General features: G+C 31.3%; 1 protein-coding gene across 1 annotated transcript; it reads right to left on the bottom strand.

Moving 5' to 3' along the window:
- Nucleotides 1-760: 760 nt before the first annotated feature.
- Nucleotides 761-5,210, bottom strand: LOC133681671 (beta-amylase 2, chloroplastic). Its single transcript, XM_062104782.1, has 9 exons — nucleotides 4,603-5,210; nucleotides 4,320-4,397; nucleotides 3,993-4,196; nucleotides 3,307-3,501; nucleotides 2,708-2,872; nucleotides 2,163-2,423; nucleotides 1,805-2,023; nucleotides 1,300-1,519; nucleotides 761-963 (listed from the first exon to the last, which is right to left on the bottom strand). The coding sequence occupies exons 1-9, from the start codon at nucleotides 4,846-4,848 to the stop codon at nucleotides 932-934; spliced, it is 1,620 nt and encodes a 539-aa protein (XP_061960766.1). The 5' UTR covers nucleotides 4,849-5,210; the 3' UTR covers nucleotides 761-931.
- Between the last annotated feature and the right edge of the window lie 12,721 nt (nucleotides 5,211-17,931).

Below are 17,931 nucleotides of genomic sequence, written 5' to 3'. Positions count from 1 at the left end.
CCTAATTGAACAAAGAATTCCACGATAAGGCGAGATATTCGACGTTTTCCCGGCGAGTAGAGGTGGGCGTGTGGCAGAGAGTAAGGAGGCGCGTGTGGAAATGTGTGTTTGCGTGCGAGGTTAGGGATTCGCGCGTGTGGAGAGGCTCGAGCGTGTTTCTTGTGTGTGTGTGTGTGTTGGTATGACACGGATGGGGCGTGTGTAGTTATGCCAGAGAGAGAGAGAGAGGGTACAGTACCACGTGTAGCACATGCTGAAAGCTGAATGAAATCACGAGATGTTAGTGCGTCATTAAAGGCCCAATCACGTGACCTACATTAGCGGTAAACGGTTACAAACCGCTTGTGTTTGTCTGAAAAAATAAAAATTTGAGTACACGCGCTGACCATCAAGTGCTTGAAATTGTTCAGAAACAATTGGTCTTAAATGATATTGTTGGCTACGGGATAATTGCAATTAAAGCATTTTTTTTACGTTTTAAAAAATTATTTATTTTTAATTTCATATTATTTTAATGTTAGATACCAAAAATAAAATTGTTTTAATATAATATATTAAAAAACAACTATTATAACATAAAACAACCACTGTATACATCTGCATGAATACCGTCTTCTGCCGATGAAATCAGTTCGATGATTCTCTGTGAGCCGAAAGTAGAAACATAGCGAAGACCCTCCAGGAACATGGTAATTGATAAAAGGATGAGCTTGTTCGGACACACATAGATGCTTGGTACAGTTCGGTGTGAAAACGAGGATGCTTGGAACAATTAATAATCTATATCGAACTGCACTATTAATTTATACATACTACATTGTATGTTATGGACATAGGACAAACACGTAAAAAGTATAATCTATCGATGTGTGACAACACTCCTAGGCGCCACTTAACCCATCCATCTCCTCTGCTATAGTGTAATTTCTGTTCAAATTGCATTTGAATCTGAAACTGCTTCTCCTGAAATTGGATGTAAGACGAATCAAGATCATCTCTGTCTGATAAAAAGTGCATTTGTACACTCTAAATGCATGAATAACAATGGAAATCACTGTACCCTCAAGTCTTTCCTATAATTTACAACTTCAAACAATTTTGATATTTAAATAGAAAATAAATATCAACAATGCACCGGCCAATTCTTTGTTTATATGACCTTATCGGTTTGGCTCGTATGAAGGAAAAGGAAATAAAGAAATGTTGTCAACTGGGAGCTAAAAAAATGGAACGGGAAGGAATTGGAACCGAAAGAAAATGTGATGGACTCGGAAGGAGAAAAGTGAAGCACTACCATACCATGCATTCTCTTCACAAATCGTTCGAACTCTTGAAAGTTGTATCTCTCCATGAGAACAGGGCTAAGCCTGAGATAGGTAAAAACAGATAAATGTCTCCCATCCGGATTATGCAGAGGCTTGGCATTTTCTAATATCTTGTTATAACCTTCTCTGTCGTAGCAAGGAAGAGCATTCTCACTGGCAAGTGGGATACAAGCATCCCATGCAGCATTCAGCACCTGGAAAATTGAAAAGATGATAGCAATCTAAATATGACAGGATATATGGTTTAAAATAATTCTTGAGATTTAAACTATCGTGATTCAATCACAACCCTTTTTCCCGGATGCTGCTGATAAAGAAAATGCAGAATCAAATCTCATGGACATGTCAAAATTTAGCACCATCTGCCCTCCACATTCAACTGAACATACACATCCCTTCACCCTCACAACATATATTTTAATACCCTAATTGAAACATCATATGCTAGGAGATAAAACAGCAGATATGTCTTTGCTTACCTGCCAAACTAATCCCTCAGGATCTGCAAGTGCCTCTGGAAAGCCCTCATACTGGTCCACTGTGCGCATTTCAAAACATGTGAAATTGAGAGCAACCCCATGTTTCCTCAACATTGCTGCAATTGGAGCATAGCCATCACGATTTGAAGAGTTGTAGAATCCAGCAGTCAATTCAGCAGCATGACTAGCTGTTTTGTACCACCAATGAATTCCTGATAGCTGCTTGGCAGTCGTCAATATAGCAAAAACATATCGGTATAAAAATTATAGAACATGTTAATTGGATTTATCTATCATTCCAAGAAATGAAAACTTGTTTATCCAGAGAAGAACAAGATTCCATGCAATGGTAACTCACCTTCGCAGAAATGCCAGTGCCTTCAAAGGCTAAATTAGCCAGAGCAAGAACACGATCTCCGTGATCAATCAAAACTTGAGAGTACCAATTGAGGAAGAATCTTCCATAGTAACTATCATAGTCTCCTCCATCACGGAAAAACCCAATCTCGTGCGGTGCAGAGTTGTAAGAACCTGCATTCTCTGGACCTCTTCCCCAAAACGAGTGCCCCCTCACCTCTGCTGCTTTGCTCAGACTCTTCATCAGGTACTTATCATAGCACTGAAATGAAACATCTTGGGTCATTTTGTGGAAAAACACCATAATTTAATAAGGTTGACTATGAAAAGGTGATAGAGGGACAAGATCAAACTATGGAATGCATAAGAGGACAGGTGAATTTTATTCCATAATGATTACCAAGCCTCTCTACAATAAGAGAAGCCAACTTATTTATCAGTAATTCATATACACCTCAATTTCACAGCCATCAGGATAAGGTACCCCTAAGGGATATGCCTTCTTCAAGGTGAAGGTCAAGTTATTAACCCATTACCAAAACATACCTGGAATTCACCAATGCCAGGATATGTCCAACCATGTTGTGCAGGATATGAGGGATACCGTAGCTCCCCACATGGACCTAGTCCAATTTCAATCTCAGAGATGATTCCATCCTGAAAGAACTCATCAAACTCCACCCTAAAGCTCCTCATATAATCAAAGTAAACCTGCATTATTTTTATCAACAGTAGAAACTTCAACTTCAAGATATAAAATTAAATTTCTAGCTAAGGGCACATGGACAAAAGCACTTATTAGTCACAGAGGTTTAATCCGAATCTTTGATAACGTGATCTTACAAACCTCGGCCCCAGATAAAACAAATACTGGGTGGGACTTTGCGGGACATGAATACTGCTGGATGAAAAGAGATTGTGTCCACACAAGCATTCTGTTTCTAAACACAAACATACATTTAACATAATAAATTTAGCTACACATTTTAGAGTAGTTCATGTTTCAATACATTTTCAGAGAACATCAAATTAAAAAGGAAAGAACAGAAAATGTATTTGTTGTATTTCAACTTATATGTGGCCTAGATGAGATAAAAAGAAAAAAAAAATTGATATCACATTACAAGCATGCCTTAATTCAATACCTCAACAGCTGTCCGACGTTTTAAAACTCGCTCCTTATCAATTCCCCAAGTGAGGCATTCAGTATTGCGCCTTTCTTCTCTGTCTGTGAAATATATGTCCGGATTGGTTTCACCAATTTCTGTTACCCATTGTGGAAGTGGAATATGGACATCATCACCAACATTGCCTCCACATTCATGAAATGACATAACAACCTGAGCTCATATTAGAGTAAAGAAATAGTAGCATATTCGGCATAGAATTTTTTTGAATTACTATAACACCAAACATTCCATTTGGAAAATTATGCTAGTTTAGGTCGATGCCAAGCCTAGAAAATCTTTCTCCAAAAATGACATAAGACCAACAAACATACTATTACATGGATATACATGTTGAATGTTAAAGTTTGTTTCCATTGAGAACTTGCAGATGTTGGCTTGAAGGGTATTAAAGCATGTATTACAGTTACAACTAACCTTGTACGTGTACTGATAATGAGCACTTTTGGGGTTGGATAGTAGAGAGAGGTGAAACATAACAGATTGGAGTTTAAGATGTGAGTCGCCATACAGGCTTTAGGTTCTTTCCCAAATAATTCATTTTTTACCATCAGAATCTGTGATCTTGATTCATAGCTTATGACAGACCAATCATAGCAACACAGAATATATACATATACATATATATATATATATATACTCACCTGCAACTTAAGCTTAAGATCACGCACCATCTGAAAGAGCCTCCTGTAACCACTCCATTTATACACCTGCGGAGCATGAGCCTCCACTATCCCCCACCAACAATCAATCATAACACCATCAACATTTGCTGATTTCAAGATCCTCAGCTGGTTCAGTAGATCTTCAGGATCAACCAACTCACAATTCATGTCAATGACACTTAGCTGCCATTTCCCACATCATTAAACACAACAAATAAACTCGTAGAAACGAAATACCTTAAACTTAAGAACTAAATCAAGAAATCAACAAACAAGAAATAACAGTGTCAAAAAAATCACACTTACCGGCAGCATCACATAAACAGGAACATAAGCAGTGCCAGTAAAATCCCGCTCCGGCACCTTCGGACGCACATCTCCAACCTAAGGAAAAATGCAGAGATTAGGCCACCAACTGCAGGTGAATGTAAATTGATTCGAAAGCCCATTGAACAACCTTACTCCATTACTAAACTAGTTGCACGTTATTTGATCCAAATTTAGTTACAACTGCTTCAAAAATTCAATAGCTCAAAAGAACAACCAACATAACCTCGTTCTACTATACACGTAATTATAAGTTTATTACCTGCTCATCATCAGTATTATCCATTGAGTCATCAAGAAGAGAATGGTCTTCAATTTTCTGCCCTTTAGCTCTCGCCACTCCGAAATTTCTAAACCGAGAACCAATTGACACTGCATCACCTTTCACACGACGACACCGCAAATTGCAGGCCACTGAACTCCGAAATCCACTACACACTCGCATAGAAGAAACTAAAAATAATTGACTATTTGTTAATGACAAAGCCACACGCGCATTAAAGGCCATTTTGATTTGAGCAACTGAATGAGAACTCGATTAGTGTGAATTGAAACTTCTTATTGAAGCCGATGACTTCGCTGAGCGTGTAGAAATGAGTGATTTTCGTTGAGATATTCAATACCGATAATTTCTCTTTACGTCTCTCTGACTAAACTTTGTGAGATTTGAGTATAGATTTTCTCTTTTTATTCACTCCATTTTCTAGTAAGTAACAGTTTTCTCGGGAACCAAAAAGAGGAAGTGGCGGGGAAAAGAACCCGTGACCGGTGGTTTACGGATCCAAACTCCAGAGATATGATTTTCTTTGAGCTTTAAAAATCAAGACTCCTTTTCTGCGCTTTTCGAGGTGAGTACGGCGCGGTTTGGTAACGCCGTTCAAAAGGAGTTTTATAATTTTTTTTTACTCTTTAATATTTTTAAATTATTTCGAAAAACTTAATTAAAAATAAATTTTAAAAAATAAAAAAATATTATTTTAATATATTTAAAAAATTATTACGATCACAGTCACTAACGCTACACTACCTCCGATAATTATGGCTGACACGTGTTGGATAATTATTGCGTGGCGATATTATTCTGGGGTTCTGCGTGTAGATTCCGTACCTTTTCTGGACCGAGAAATGAGAAAATGTCGGCATGGGCCTACATATAACTCTTCCCTTTTTTCTGTTAAAGGCTCAAAGCCCGCCATAGATCAAGTTCTTAAACCTAGCAAAGACGATGGCCCACCCATTTTGCCAATGTATTCTCGTTCAAAAACCCACTGTTACCATTTTAGGAAGACAAAATTACCCTTCTCCAGCGCCTCCACGGGGCACTTTACCCTTTAACACATGAAAAGATTGTGGAAAACATGACTCTTCTCATGAAATTTTGATGTTCTACTTGACTAATTAGTGATATTTTATTTATTAGTTTATAATATTTATTTTAAAAAATAGATAAATAAAACTAAAAAAGTGAAATACTAAGTAAAGATATATAGAAATATTAATCATTAATTTTATTTTTTTGATTGTATCTTTTTTTTTATTTTTAAGATGAGCTTCAAAGAATAACTCATATGATCTCACGAATTACTCCCTTAGTATCATAAAATTTCTCAACTCTACCCTTCCAAAATAAGGATTATTAACTAGTCATTGGTCGTGCTACATTACAGGTCTGATCAAATTTGTCCAAGCATTGCTAACATGTTTTTTAGTAGAAAAAAGATTAGATCGTATAGGGGTTAACTCGATATAATTTAATTGACTTAGCAAGTTCAAATTAAAACAGCTTGAACGATCAATAAAAACATTGTTTGACTAAAAAAATTCAAGACGTCATATTTTTTTAAAAAAAAATATTAAAATGACAATATATTAATTTGACTTTCATAGGATTAAGATATATTTTAAAATACATCATTTTGTATTTAAAAAAAAATATTAAGATAATAAAATATTAGTTTATCAACATATTTTAAAATATTTTTTAAAAAAAATTATTAAAACATCATATTTCGGTCGTAAGATTTGAGAGAGGAGACATAAAGTAACAAAAAAAAGAAAGGAGATAGAAATGGTTCTACCAAACACATTACGACCATAAAAAAAAAAATATTCAAGTATGGTGTCAATGAACTTGTCATAGAGAGAAGAATTTAATAAAGATGAATTTGTCTTTTAAACATGACAAAAAAAAGATTAGAATCCATTGATTTTTTATCCAATTTTGTTATAGGTTTTTAAACTAATGAAATTGTGTTTTAAGGTTGATAATAAGTTTATTAAGGTTTTTGAGATTTTTAGGTGAAACCAAGTTTAAAATTAAATTTTTTGGATCCTGGAACTCATATCCCAATCTTCAATTACCATAGTTGATCTAAAAATATATTGGTGGATGACACATTGTGTGTCAGTGTAAACGACATGTTATAATTATATTTTTTTAAAAGAAATCTTGAATGAATGATATATTATTCGCTTTTTTTAACATAAAAAAATTAACTTGATGGGCCTAGAATTTGTTTTTAGGTTAGGCATGTTGGCCTTGTCTGACTTTTTAAAATTTTAATTGATTTTGTTTTTAAAACTAATTTTTAATTAATAAGCTCTCTTATATATATTTTTTAAAAATTGTTTTAGTTTAACATTTTTTCATATAGTAATTAATTTTTTTTGGATGGTTGTTATAATTTCATAACATCCTAAAAAAGATTATCATAATTTACTTTAATTTTTTTTCTGTTAAATTTTAGATAAATAAATTATATTTTAACCATGCATTTGTAAGATTAAAAATAATATTTGGTCTACAACTAAAACTAACTTTCAAGACAAATACAAAAAATCATGTAAAATAAAATAAAAACACCTGCAATAAACTATTTATATGTGTATCTATTTTTACTCTTAATGGTTTGCATAACGCAAAGATTATCTTTTAGCAAATGAAATGAATGAATTTGAAAAAAATAGTGGGTAGATTTCCATCACCTTTTTTTTCTTCGACGTGAAAGCATTGAAAATCATGACTTGAATTTCAGAGTTGGAAAATACATGCACATGGGTCCAATATCAAGTCGAGGAATTAGAGGAAGAATTGGAACAGGTAAAAAGGGAGTGTGCTTAACTTGCTTCACATCTAGAGACAAAAAGGAAGCAAAAGATGAAGCGACAAGGTGGTCATCATGACCCTTTACAGGATGCATCAAGGTCCAATGATGATATTGATTATTAACTAGTCATTGGTTGCGCTACATTACAGGTATGATCAAATTTACCCAAGCATTCCTAGCATGGTTTTTAGTAGAAAAAAAGATTAAACTGTATAAGAATTAATTCAATTAACTTAGCACATTCAAATTAAAAACAACCTGAACGACCAATAAAAATATTACTTGATTAAAAAAATTCAAGATATCATATTTTTTTTTAAAAAAATATTAAGACGACAAGATATTAGTTTAATCTCATATGATTAAGATGTGTTTTAAAATAAATCATTTTATATTTTAAAAAAATATTAAGATAATAACATATTACTTTATTAGTATATTTTAAAATATTTTTTAAAAAAATTAAGACGTCATATTTCGGTCATAAGATTTAAAAGAAGAGAGATAAAGTAATAAAAAAATAATTAAGAAAGGAGATAGAAATGGTTCTACCAAACACATTACAACCATAAAAATAATAATTCGATCAAGTATGGTGTCAACTGGCTTGAATTAGCTTGTATTAGAAAGAAGAATTCAATAGAGTTTAGTTTGTCTTTCAAACATGCCAAAAAAAAAAATTAGAATTCATTGATTTTTTTATCCAATTTTTTATAGGTTTTTAAACTGATTAAATGGTGTTTTAAGATTGATAATGAGTTTATTAAGATTTTTTAGATAAAAATAAGTTAAACATTAAATTTTTGAATTCTAAAACTCATACCACAATCTTCAATTACCGTAATTGATCTAAAAATATATTGGTGGATGATACATCATGTGTCCAAGTAGACAATATATCATAGTTATATTTTTTAAAAAAATATTCTTGAATAAATAACATGTCATCAGCTTTTTTTAACATAAAAATATATATGTGGGACTTTTTTCTTTTAGGTTAGGCATGTTGGCCTTGCCTGCCAAACTTTTTAAAATTTTAATTGATTTTGTTCTTATCTAATTTTTAATTAATAAGCTCTCTTATATATATATTTTTTAAATTGTTTAGTTGAACCTTTTTTTTCCTGGTATAGTAATTAATTTTTTGGATGGTTGTTATAATTTCATAACATCCTAAAAAGATTATCATGATTTACTTTAATTTTTTTCTATTAAATTTTAGATAGATAAATTATATTTTAACTATGAATTTATAAGATTAAAAATAATATTTACTCTACAGCTAAAACTAACTTTTAAGATAAATAAAAAAACATGCAAAATAAAATTTTTCTTTTATTTTTGACCAGATAGATCTATTAGCAAAACAATGAATTTGAAAAAAATAGTGGGTAGATTTCCATCACCTTTTTTTTCTTTGACGTGAAAGTATTGAAAATCATGACTTGAATTTCAGAGATGGAAAAAACAATTAACAAATTACATGCCCATTGGTCAAATATCAAGTCGAGGAATTAGAGGAAGAGTTGGAACAGGTAAAAAGGGAGTGTGCTTAACTTGCTCCAAATCTAGAGACAAAAAGGAAGCTAAAGATGAAGCGACAAGGTGGCCATCATGATCCTTTACAGGATGCATCAAGGTCCAATGATGATATTGAATCTGATTTGTGACGACGATACCTTTTATAAGGATCCATTTTGTGATTCGAGATTGATTATTGTCAGCTGCCAAATCATGTTTTTCCTTCCATGTTTATACATGCCATGATCAACCAATATATTCTCTCACTGTCCACCAGCTTAAGCTCGATCACCAAATTATACTCATCTGATATGGCTGAATTTCATGAGTTATTTACATTATAAAATTAATTATGGATTTTGAGGAGCCAGAAACCTGTGTTTTTATGGTCTTATCTTCCCTATATGTCATCAAAGTGGAAACAATCGACAACCTTCCTTTAAGTGATTTGCGAGCTGAATTATAACCGGCTGCACAACTCCAGGTCTTGCAGAGATGAAATTAGGAAGATAAGGGAGGCAAACAGGTAGGTATTGCTCATCTCCAGGAGGGCAGAAAACAAAGAGCACAGATCTACAGAATATGAATCTCAAGACACATTCCAGTAATGTTTTAGGTCGCTACATTGACACAGATCAAGACACTGTTGCCTGTGGAATCTCCTAAGAAATGTCCCATATAAAATCAATGAAAAGGATCCCATCTGAAGCGGAAGAAGCTCATCACACATAGCAGTGGAATTGGCAACCCCAAAAACTAATAAAACAAGACTATGACAGCAACAACACAAATGAAACACAACATGCCTTTTATATATATAAACATATCGAGTGGATCATGCACAGTCAAAGCTAAAAACTATACGCACATAAGATCAGGCCACTAAACTAGATGATATGATTAATTATTAAAACACAAAGACACTGGCAATATTTCGTAAGAGAATCTACTATATAACAAAGCTTATATACTCCCCCACAAATCCATGCCAACCGAATTTCGAGAAATAGACACAAAAATAAAAATACAGCATGCAAACCCTCTAGCCACGAAAGTCCTCGTCAATATCAGAAAAAACCTGACAAAATGAAAGCTAAAGAGGACATTGAAAATTGGAAAAATCAAGATAACTAAACCAGAGCATAAACAGGAACTCATTCGGTAACATCCCAACCAAATTATAAGAAGGAGAAAAGAGGTGGAGCAACACCAAATCAAACAAGTTGGTTAGGAGAGAACTGGGTGTGAAGTCCTAGGAAAAAACCCATTATTATAGTGGTACAAAGAGGGGAAAAAAACATGGGAAGTGGAAGCATAATGATGTTGTTTGGAAGTAAAATTATTATTAATTAAAAAAAATTGTTGTAGACTTTTACTGTGAACTCTCTTCTCACTACCCGTGAAATCACACAGTAAAATTATCGTTTCAACAACACAAAACTTATAACTTGGTTGAAGAAGTAAAATTATCTTTTGAATAGAATTAAATTGTTATTTCAAAGTTCATAAAGATATCGAGGATTTTTTACTTTTTAATTTTACAGTAAAATTACTAAACTATCTTTAAAAGCTAAATTAATTGGACATTGTGAGGGGTTTTTTTTCAAGATTTTTTTGCAAAGTAAAATACTCAAATTACCTTAAAATTATTTTTTCTTAAATTAACATGAAGTGTAATTTTTTCATTAATTTCATTTTTTTTTTTTTTGTAATTGACTTACGGGCATTTAAGTTTTTTTTAAAAAAAATATATTATTTTAAATAAAAAGTTGCTAGATTGTGGCTTCTGAATATAATATTTACACTTTGCTTTATGTTTTTTTTTTCACATAGTTTATCCACTTATGTTATTTTGGAACTCCGCTGAAAGTTTTTCTTAGTGAAAATGTTTAAAATCCTGACAAGTTATTTTATGGGAATGGCCTTGCGATCAGTAAACTCTTTACGGTTCACGGTATAGGAATCAGATCAAAGTATCCACTTGGACTAATATTCCATGATAACTATGCTTACATTTTTATTTGCTTCTGATTCTAATCATCATTGCGGCAATTCTCAGTTCTTATATTGCAAGAAGAATATTCTATGGGCTGGCCTTATTTCCAATTCTGTATGTTCAGACAAACTCCACACTGATTTGGATCAGTTCCATCTAAGAAAACTTTCTCTATTGAGGCAACTCTACCTCTATCCTCTACTTTTAGTTTAATGGCATGGAGAGTTTTCTCTACTAATCTGATCTACTGAGCTGTTGGTTTCTGTAGATCATGCTAAATCTCAGTAACTTCCTTCGACAACATTCAACCTGACTCTCTTGCTAGCATTGCTTTATTCAGCTCATTTGGATTTATCAACCATGTTTAATTAACGCAGCTTTGTATCTGCTTAAGCACTTATTATGCAAGCTTCACAAACTCCTTAATTTTCACTCAAAAATACTATTGCTTAGCCACTGCCTTCATTTCCTTTTAGTGCAGCTAGATTTAGTTTGCATGCAAGGAAAGTTCTTCCCTTTTCGTTTTTTTTTCTTGCTGTGCGATTCAAAGTTCATAACGGGCAATCCACTTTCTAATCAATGTTTTCAAACCTGGCCTAGTGATCACCTTGTTCAAGATCCAAGTCGTAGGTTTTGATTCAGTCATTGATTTGTGTCAATCTTATTTTTTTTATGAATCAAAACAATGTTATTTTGATAAAAAAATAAAAAAATAATAAACAGGTTGTAATTGAATTTTTGATTGAATCTTACCATATCAACTAGTGGGTCAGTCGGGTTTTTAACTAGTCCTATTTTTTTATAAATCCAACCCAATTCCAGCTTCGAGTCAACCGAATCCGGCTCAACCCGCCAAACCGAGTCAAGTTTTAAGACTATGCTCCTAAATCTTGTAAAAAATCTTAAGATTTAATAATGTATGTTCTAGCCGATTGCTTGCACGTTCTCACCATTCCTTTTAATTTTTTATACCTAATCTTACTAAATCTATATATATTATATATTGACCATTTTGTATAAACGATTGTTTTTAACATCAAAAGCTTTATTTAAAAATAATACTTGTATTAAAAAAAGCTAAAATACCCAATTTGCTAATTGGATATATTTTTAATAGTGATCAATTCATCTTATAATTTTTTTGGCATTAAAAGCTTTATATAGGAATAATAATTGTAAAATAACTTGATTTTTAATAAAATATTAATATTAATTTTTCCAACGGTGATAATGTCAACTAAAAAAAACTCACAAATCCTACACGGTAATATCAAAAAAAAAAATCAAGCATCAACTTAACAATAAATATTTTCTTGGAATCTTGAGGTCCTCATTAATAGATAGATAAACCAACTCGTCATTTCCAAACCTAAATTATTGCAATATTAAAGGATCGTATTAAAATAAAAAAGTGAAGAACGAAAATGTAAAATTCTGAAGGAAAAACAAAGAATCATTTGGATAACTTTTGTAATCTATAATGATCTCTGTCATGGGTTATAGTAACTTCAATAGAGATTTAGTTTTTATTTTATTTTAATTTTCATCCCTTCGGCATGGGTCGGACTTTAAAGGCTCCCTGTCTTGGGCAATGATAGGCCCACTAGCATTCAACATACAGGTCTAAGAATGCTCTAGACAAGAGTTCTTTTAGGGTCTTTTTTTTAACCAAGTTAGAACAATAAACTTAAAATTCCAGGGAAATAATATCATTTTAAAAAATTAATAAATTAGAATAGTTTAATATTGTCGCATTTCAGAAGTACAAAGTACACTAAATATCACACTTTTAAGATGGTTTAATACTCTTTTAAAAAACCCATTAATCCCTGATATTTTACTCTTAAAACAACCAAAAATCAAACTTATCCTAGTCTCTAAGCATCATTTAATGTTCTTGTGTTGAAAATTTATTATTTTCTTTGCTGCCACCACCTCAGCCCTTCTTGTAGTCCTATAAGCAAGGTAAACATACTACATTAATATTAATTTGCATTCGGTTTGGTTGAAATCAAATAATTGTTTGGAATAAATTTAGAGTTTGTTGAATCAATGATAAATTAGTTAAGAATACAATTAATTACAATTTATTTGATATAGTTGAACATGAAAATAAATTGAATTAATTATTTCAATTAATTGTGTGTTGTGTTTAATTTATATTAAATTGTCGAATTAAAGATTTTATGTATATTGTTAAAATAAGCTAATAACATAGTTAAATACACATAAACGTTCATGCAATAGAGCATAAATATAATTGAATTATGATGGATTACATGCTTCATTGAGTTGTTGATAAGTTGATGAATTTAGTATTTTCTATGAACTCTATCAATTTGCTATGAATTTGTGTTTGATTTAATGTTATTAAAATTTAAAATATCAATTGATAATGTATCATAGATTATGTTTAATTTTTTTTAAGTTTTCTTTAACATTAAATTTTAGGGATTTAATTGAATTTGCTATGAATTTTGTCAAATAAGGTTAATGTAATGCAATTTATTTAAAATTACATTAAATTGACTATAATTTGATTTTTTTTTATAAAATATCTAATATTATATTTATGCTATATCATTACGGTGGCAATATTGTTCCTAGAGTAAACAATAATATTACATATAATGATGAAGAACAGCTTGTTGTTAACTGATAATTTAAACATGTTATATCAAAAAATTAAAGAAACTATTTGTCGTGGACTTGAATGAAATTATAATGATATTGATATTGATATTGAAATAACTTAGAGGTGTCAAATTAGTGAACAACAATATTATATTGTACCGATTGTGTGTAATGATAGTTTTAAAACAATGAAAGATTTTTTTATTCAAAATGGTTTGAACATGATAATATTGTATGTAAGTAATCATCAAAACTTGTGTCTGTCCCAACTTATATTGGTCCTAAAAATTTAGTTGATAAAGATAAAATTAATTTATTGTCGGATAATTTAATATAAATAATAAATAATATTATACTTGATAAACACATATTTAACTATTTTCAACCTCGTGATAATAAAAATAATATTAATGATAATGTTGATAACACATCCGCAGCAGGTTTGGCAAAAAGGAAAAAACAATTTAATTTTAGGCAAATGTCACATCAATCCAAATGTTGAATTTAAAAGATAAAAAATCAATTTAATTTTTTATATTATTCTTATTATTTTCATATTATTTCTTTAAAGATTTTTTTTTTTAAAAAAAGTTAGAATGAGTATTTGAATATTATTTTTTTTCTCTTTGAAATTATAAATTAAAAGGATTGATATTTTATTTATTTTTGTAGTATTTTTAGATATTAATTCCATTTAGAATTTAATTATTATCACTTAAAAGATTTTAAATATAATATTTCATTAAAACCTTTATATTAAATTCAATTTAGAGGGTTAAAACACGTGTTAAGAACTTTTGTTTTTTCGCATAATAATTTTTTTTATAAAAATAACACGGTTCAAAACAGGAAAATAAAAATAGCATAATTTGAAAAAAAAATCACAGTTATTTTACCAAAAATTTTTCATCACTTGCTATTTCACTATTTATTAACAGGTTTTGTCTGCTGTAGACATGATTACTTTGTCCCATAGAAGACGCTGCTCTGTCCTAAAAAGTAGCATCTCAGACATAGCTTGAGGTTCCACGAGTTTGTGCCTCCCATGCCGGAGGTTTCCTTTAAACTGAATAATTTTAGACAAGCGAGCTCTCCCCCTCGCGCTCCATTAGCATCCACCTAGTTTCCTTGAACTTCTTTCTGGGTTAAGACTTTGGAATTTCTGAATATTATATTAGATGCCTTATAATCCCATTCCAGTCATCGGTCACTGGGGATGTATTGCTATATTCCAATATATTGCATTTCCTACTCGACAAAATTCAGCTTACAAGCAGGTGGATTGCCAATTGGGTCCAGAGCCCACTAAATTTCTATCCGTTATTATATTAGTGTGTTTATTTTTTATATTAATTTAAAGTAAAGGAATTAAATTATTTAAAAAAAACTTCTTTTTAAATGTGAAAACAAACTGTTCTGAATCACGTTGGCTTATAACATTGTTACCTCGGTGCTACAGCTGCTTCAAGCAGAGCGGAGCTGAAATTATATAAAAGAGAGTATCAAAACTCAAGATATAATTTATTATTAAAAAACTTATCTATTTAAAATAAAAATATATTATATTATTTTATATTTAAATATTAAAAATTTTAAAATTTAAAATATGCCCCCGCCCGCCTCCCCTGGTTCCGCCCCTGGCTTCAAGGGTGTGTAACTGGACCCGGTGAATTCAACGGGATTTTCAGCTTATCCTAAAGCAAGGAATGCGAAGCATGAGTTGTGTTTCGAACCATTCCACCTCTGTTCTTGTTAGTTTCTCCTTTAAATGAAATTGCGGGACTTTTATGTTTTTTTCAATCGTGATTGGTATTATTATTTTTTAAAATATATATTTTAATTCAAAACAATATTATATTAAAATTATTCAAAAACATTTAATGCGGCAATTTGATGCTTTTATAAGGAAAAAAAAACAGCTGCTTCCTCCAAAATATTCTTAATTTCTCGAGTGAAGAAAACTCTCTCCATCCTAGCCAATATTTTGTTAATTTAGTCTGGCGTGATTATTTTTATCAGCGTGGAGTATGGTATGAGCTGGAACTATTATTCCCTTTTCCTCCTCTCCCTGTAAAGGAGAAGGAAAACTTGCGCACGTTTTCATTCTGGACTGGAGGGTATGGTCGATAATTCCGTCCATTAACAAGCTGGGCACTTGTTAATTAATGGACATGATTCAGAGATAGCACATGGTTTTTTTTTTTTTTTATTATTATTATTATTATTTCACAGACCAATCAAATCAATCGGTAGAATGGAGCACCCATGGCAAGTCCTTTTATGGCAAGTTCGTGCCATCTCCTAGATTACTTTTCCTTGGGGCATTGAGTAACTGTGTTGCTTTCTTCAAGTAGCCTTCATGCACCAGTACAGGAGGATATCCCCATAGACTCGGCCGATCAATCCGGACATGCCATGCGATGTTATTTTCTTAGCATCTATAACTAGCTAGTGCATGCATGCGCATTATTGTGCTTCAAGTTTATTTATAATGTAAAACATGTTTTATTTTAATTAGATTTAAAACTCAAAATCAAATAAATTTCTTTTTTGTCAGGTAATGATCTATTTTTTCATACACTATTAAAGTTTAATAGAAAACACATGAATTGATTTTTTTATATAAATATATAAATGTCAATATCATGATTAATGGTTAAAATTTAATCATTCAATAGCTTTTTCTCTTATCTTCATTTCTCGATAATTTTCTCTCATGTTTATTAAAATCTAGGGACAAGAAAAAAATATCTTAAAAATATAAAATACTATTTAAACTTGAAGGATCAAATTAAAGTTTTTGTTCCTTAAAATTAGTGTTAATGGACAAAGTTCTATTTTAATATTAATTTTGATCATTAATCTTTCAAGTAGTTTATAAAGAACAACCTAAAATTTAATATTTTTTTTTAATTAATTTTTAATTTAACGGAGGAATATTTCATGACACATTGGGTACGTGAGAGATATAAATCAAAACAGAACATAATACATACAATTACGTCTTCCAATGATAAAATTAAAAATTAAAAATAAAATTCAGTGATTGAAGTCCAAAATGAAAAACAATAGAGGAAGAAAATGGCCATAAAAAAAGAAAATATGAAAGGATGATTAAAGTTTATATAATAAAAGTATAAAAACGCAACGTTTTGAAAACGTCAAGATTAACATTTGAAGATACGTAATTAAATAATACCAAAAAAAAATTCAAAATTTTATAAAACAAGGATTTTACCGTAAAACAAATCACGTCCTTAATAGTAGTCATGCACAACGATCTGAAAACGTCAAAGACTAACATTTGAAGATTTTTTTAAAAATGAAAATCGGAGTGACCATCGGCTAGTCTATAAAGGCTAAAAAATAATCTACACAAACAAACATTAAGGTGGGACCTACCAAAATTGACTGAAGGGTACGAAAGGGCAGGAATCCAATGGGCAAACAAAGCAGGAAGTGGGTGTGCATAAGTGCATTCATATTCCATGAACTTTGGACACGAGGTAATGTTCTAAATGTGACATGCGATCTGCTGTAGTAAATAATATGCGACAATGAAAGAGAGCTTTCGGCCTGACATCACCACACTTTACGATGGACAAATGACAGCAGACAGCAAGTCTCTGGCCCATCCGATGCTGTGCCAAAGATTGCATGTGATCAAAAACGTGAATCGTAGTAAATTCCTCTGGGGGCACTGGGCTGGAGATACAGAATGTTGCTGGGGTCCAAACAAGGGAAAGGACAAGTAAAGAATAAATTTTTTTTTTTTTTGGGATTTAGCTAACAAAAATATGATAGATCACGTTCTTCCGGTCTCTTGGCCCCTCTCCAATAATGGACCCCTTGCTCTTGCCTCTTCGCAATTGAATACGTTCGTCCACCCAGAAGAACTCTCCTTTTCATCTTTTTTTTTTAAAGAAAAAATTCCTCGCGCCTTTCCTGCCACTCGCTTGATTATACCGACGGGAGAAAAGAATGTTATAAACGGACCGGTTTAAATATGAATCGAAAAATGTCTTCATCACTGAAAATGAAATTTAATATCTTTAGCTGGCTAGCATTTTTTATCTGTGTCTTTTTGCTGCTAATTTAAAGCTTATTTGGAATTGTAGTTATGATTATTTTTTAAAGTTATTTTTATTTAAAAATATATTTTTTAAAAATATTATTTATAACATCATTATATCAAAACGATTTAAAAACATAAAAAAATAATCTTTTTAGAAAGGAGGTAGGGTTTCAAAATAGCTATTAATTAATAGGTAGCTATAAATTTCTTGAAATCGCAGCCTTAGTTACGTATTAATAATGGAAGATTTAAACTACA

This window comes from Populus nigra, chromosome 2 (assembly GCF_951802175.1).
Source record: "Populus nigra chromosome 2, ddPopNigr1.1, whole genome shotgun sequence".
NCBI classification, from domain to species: domain Eukaryota; kingdom Viridiplantae; phylum Streptophyta; class Magnoliopsida; order Malpighiales; family Salicaceae; genus Populus; species Populus nigra.
The sequence above is the reverse complement of the archived record's forward strand: the minus strand, read 5'-3'. Positions and strand labels throughout refer to the sequence as shown.

Coding starts and splice junctions, on each gene's coding strand:
- LOC133681671 (XM_062104782.1), bottom strand. CDS start 4,848: ATGGCCTTTAATGCGCGTGTGGCTTTGTCATTAACAAATAGTCAATTA. Junction 4,398..4,602: donor ATAATACTGATGATGAGCAG/GTAATAAACTTA, acceptor ATTTTTCCTTAG/GTTGGAGATGTGCGTCCGAA. Junction 2,424..2,707: donor CTGGCATTGGTGAATTCCAG/GTATGTTTTGGT, acceptor GTTTCATTTCAG/TGCTATGATAAGTACCTGAT.